Source organism: Thermobia domestica, chromosome 7, assembly GCF_964235325.1.
Source record: "Thermobia domestica chromosome 7, izTheDome1.hap1.1, whole genome shotgun sequence".
Taxonomy (NCBI): domain Eukaryota; kingdom Metazoa; phylum Arthropoda; class Insecta; order Zygentoma; family Lepismatidae; genus Thermobia; species Thermobia domestica.
In genome coordinates, this window is record NC_137460.1 from 290,597,702 (window position 1) to 290,602,051 (window position 4,350).

The 4,350-nt window shown below is 38.5% G+C and overlaps 2 protein-coding genes across 2 annotated transcripts; both read left to right on the forward strand.

Moving 5' to 3' along the window:
* Positions 1-1,765: 1,765 nt before the first annotated feature.
* On the forward strand, positions 1,766-2,959 carry LOC145689791 (uncharacterized). Its single transcript, XM_081763996.1, has one exon. It carries the CDS (start codon positions 1,766-1,768, stop codon positions 2,957-2,959), a length of 1,194 nt encoding a protein of 397 aa, XP_081620122.1.
* Positions 2,959-3,690, forward strand: LOC145689792 (uncharacterized). The gene has a single exon (XM_081763997.1). The coding sequence runs from the start codon at positions 2,959-2,961 to the stop codon at positions 3,688-3,690; it is 732 nt and encodes a 243-aa protein (XP_081620123.1).
* The last annotated feature ends 660 nt before the right edge of the window (positions 3,691-4,350 follow it).

The window sequence follows — 4,350 nt, forward strand, 5'->3', positions numbered from 1 at the left end:
TCTACGGCGGGAAAAACGAAACAAACTACGGTACAATCCGGTACAAACGAAAATCTTTCAAATGATTCAACTAAATCGTTTGTACTACGTGGTGGGGGGGCCAGGTTCACACAGCCCCCCAATTTTGTTTCCTTAATTTATCATAACCTGTTACGGCTAAAATAAAACTCTTTGCCGTAGAATCCGGTACTATCCAAGGGCTTTAATATGACATACAGAGGTCATGTGTATTTGGTGTATTAAGTCGTGATTTGAGAGCCTGCTTGAGCTGGGCCCTCATTTTGTTTCGTTAATTTTTCATAATCCAGAACGGTACAAACGAAACAAACTACGGTACAATCCGGTACAAACGAAAATCTTTCAAATGAGCCAACTAAATCATTTGTACTACGTGGTGGGGGGGGGCAGGTTCACACAGCCCCCCAATTTTGTTTTCTTAATTTTTCATAATCTATTACGGCTAAAATAAAACTTTTTGTGGTACTATCCTGTACTAACCAAGTACTTTCATATGCCATACAAAAATCATGGATACCTGGTATATTAAGTCGTGATTTGGGGGCCTGTTTGATCTGGGCCCCCATTTTGTTTCGTTAATTTTTCATAATCCAGAACGGTACAAACGAAACAAACTACGGTACAATCCGGTACAAACGAAAATCTTTCAAATGAGCCAACTGAATCGTTTGTACTACGGTGTGGGGGGGCCAGGTTCACACAGCCCCCCAATTTTGTTTTCTTAATTTTTCATAATCTATTACGGCTAAAATAAACTCTTTGTGGTACAATCCTGTACTAACCAAGAACTTTCATATGACATACAAAAATCATGGGTACCCGGTGTATTAAGTCGTGATTTGGGGGCCTGTTTGATCTGGGCCCCCATTTTGTTTCGTTAATTTTTCATAATCCAGAACGGTACAAACGAAACAAACTACGGTACAATCCGGTACAAACGAAAATCTTTCAAATGAGCCAACTAAATCGTTTGTACTACGGTGTGGGGGGGCCAGGTTCACACAGCCCCCAATTTTGTTTTATTAATTTTTCATAATCTATTACGGCTAAAATAAAACTCTTTTTGGTACAATCCTGTACTAACCAAGTACTTTCATATGACATACAAAAATCATGGGTACCCGGTGTATTAAGTCGTGATTTGGGGGCCTGTTTGATCTGGGCCCCCATTTTGTATCGTTAATTTTTCATAATCCAGGACGGTACAAACGAAACAAACTACGGTACAATCCGGTACAAACGAAAATCTTTCAAATGAGCCAACTAAATCGTTTGTACTACGTGGTGGGGGGGCCAGGTTCACACAGCCCCCCAATTTTGTTTTCTTAATTTTTCATAATCTATTACGGCTAAAATAAAACTCTTTTTGGTACAATCCTGTACTAACCAAGTACTTTCATATGACATACAAAAATCATGGGTACCCGGTGTATTAAGTCGTGATTTGGGGGCCTGTTTGATCTGGGCCCCCATTTTGTTTCGTTAATTTTTCATAATCCAGGACGGTACAAACGAAACAAACTACGGTACAATCCGGTACAAACGAAAATCTTTCAAATGAGCCAACTAAATCGTTTGTACTATGTGGTGGGGGGGCCAGGTTCACACAGCCCTTCCATTACGCTTAGACGATAAGGGTCAAATCAAAACATTAGGATTACTTTGGCACTCAGCAACTGATCAACTTCAAGTGATGAATGGATTCACTCTAAATCAAAGGTCGAATGATAATTTAACAAAACGCAAGATGTTGGGTATTATTGCTTCAATCTTTGATCCGTTGGGAATTGTTAGTCCAATGTATCCAATCGTATGTAAGATAATTCTTCAAGATCTGTGGCAAGCAGAATTGGAGTGGGATGAAACACTTCCTAAAGAACTACAGCAAAGATGCAAGACAGTACTTGAATTCATTCCTTCATTATCAGATATCAGTGTAGACAGAATGGTTCTTCATTCAGGTACCTTGATAGACATTCAAGTTCACGCTTTCTCAGACGCTTCAGAAAAGGCTTATGGGACATGTGTGTATTTAAGATCCGTCAACAAGGATGGTCAAGTTACTTCGAAGCTATTATGTGCTAAGTCCAAAGTGGCGCCCATAAAGAAGATTTCCCTGCCTCGCTTAGAGTTATGTGCAGCAGTGTTGTCATCAAAACTTGTCAAGAAGGTAACTAAGGCATTAAAACAACGAATATCCCAGGTATATATGTGGACAGATTCTATGGTGGTCTTAGCATGGTTAAGAGCAAGTCCAAATAGATGGAAAACATTTGTTGGCAATCGAGTTGCTGAGGTACAAGAAGTGGGAGGCGAATGGAGACACGTCGCTTCAAGTGAAAATCCTGCAGATATTATATCAAGGGGAACAAGTCCTGACAAGTTAATACATAATAGTTTGTGGTGGAACGGTCCTCAATGGTTACAGTGTTCTTCAATTGATTGGCCTAGGACGGAGCCTGCCCCACTCAGAGAGATTCCTGAACAGAAGAAATTAAAATCAAGTTACTTAGTGACAACTCAAAATAATAGTATGGTCGAAAGATTCTCTACTTTGAACAAACTTCAGAGAGTTTTGGCTTATTGCATGCGGTTTTTCAAGAATGCTAAAGTAGAAGCATCAAGAAGAAATGTAGACGCTCTTACCTTGGAAGAAATTGAAGAAGTTTTAATCAGACTAATACGAGAAGTTCAAAATTCAGTTTATGCTAAGGAAATGGCTGATCTTAAAGAAAGTGGAAGAGTTAGCAATAAGAGCAAACTCTTGTCTCTCAATCCCTTCATATGTGATCAGCAATTACTAAGAGTTGGTGGAAGATTAAAGATGTCTGAACTTGAATTTGATGCTAAACATCAAATTATTCTACCACCAGATCATCACCTAACAAGACTAATTATAGAACATGAACACAGGCGATTGCTACATTCTGGATGTCAGTAATGCTAGCATCACTAAGGCAAAGGTATTGGATACCTAATGGTAAAAATGCCATCAAGAAAGTTATTAGAAGGTGTATTACATGTCAAAGATTAAAGGCGTCTGGACCAGAACAATTAATGGAACAACTACCAAAACATAGAGTAGAACTAACAAGACCTTTCACAAATTCTGGAATTGACTTTGCTGGTCCTATTTACATCAAAGCTGGTACCAGAAAGTCAAAAACAAAGGTGAAATGCTACATTGCAGTGTTTGTGTGTTTAGCAACAAAGGCTATCCATCTCGAAGTTGTGAGTGATCTTACTAGTCAGGCATTTTTAGCTGCTTTGAGAAGATTCATATCTCGTCGAGGTAAATGCAAGCGTATCTATAGCGACAATGGAACTACGTTCATTGGTGCCAACAAGGAACTTCAAGAAGTCGCAAAGTTGTTGCATACAGCTGACCATCAAGAAAGGATTAAGAATTTTGCAACTACTGAAGGAATCCAGTGGCATTTTATTCCGCCATATTCGCCCAACTTCGGTGGTCTTTGGGAGGCTGCAGTTAAGTCCTTTAAATACCACTTAAGGAGAGTCATGGGAATGTCATATCTCACGTTTGAAGAATTAACAACATTAATCACACAAATAGAAGCTTGCTTAAATGCGAGATCTCTTGTAGCATTATCCAATGATCCCAATGATCCAGTAGCATTAACTCCTGGTAATTTTCTTATGGCCAACCATTGACAGCACTACCAGAACGTGACTTACATCAGGGGAAGATTAGTTCAATTCAAAGATGGCAAAGGATCCAGCAACAATTTCAACAGTTTTGGAGAAGATGGTATATGGAATATTTGTCACAACTACAAGGAAGAAATAAATGGAAGAGAAGCTGTGCCAACATACAGCCAGGTCAATTGGTGGTTCTCAAAGAAGATAAGCTACCTCCTCTATCGTGGAAATTGGGAGTTATCACTGAAGTGCATTCTGGACCTGACGGTTTGGTTCGAGTGGCTACTGTTAAAACTTCCAATGGTTTATATAAATGCTCAATTAGAGGACTTTGTGTTTTACCAAATAATGATGAATCGTAATGTCATTCATGTTAAAGCATATTTATTTCCTGTTTTAGTCTATTTTATTTGTTGTTATGTAAAGTTTGTTTTCTTTTTTTTTTAAAAAAAAAAAGGTCACTAGCCCTTTTTTGGCGGGCGGCATGTTAAGTCTTATATTATGTAGTAATATTTTTTAAGAACTGGAAACACTATTTTTACGAAACTTAGATTTCATTTGTTATTCAAGATGGAAAGTGTTGAAGAGAGACGGTGCATAAGGCACGAGGCACGAACATTTCTTCCATAATTTTGAAGTTAAGTTTGTTATTTAAGTGCAATGAACACAGTG

Bases quoted from the DNA above. Each gene is read 5' to 3' on its own strand.
- LOC145689791 (XM_081763996.1), top strand. From the start codon at position 1,766: ATGTTGGGTATTATTGCTTCAATCTTTGATCCGTTGGGAATTGTTAGT.
- LOC145689792 (XM_081763997.1), top strand. From the start codon at position 2,959: ATGCTAGCATCACTAAGGCAAAGGTATTGGATACCTAATGGTAAAAAT.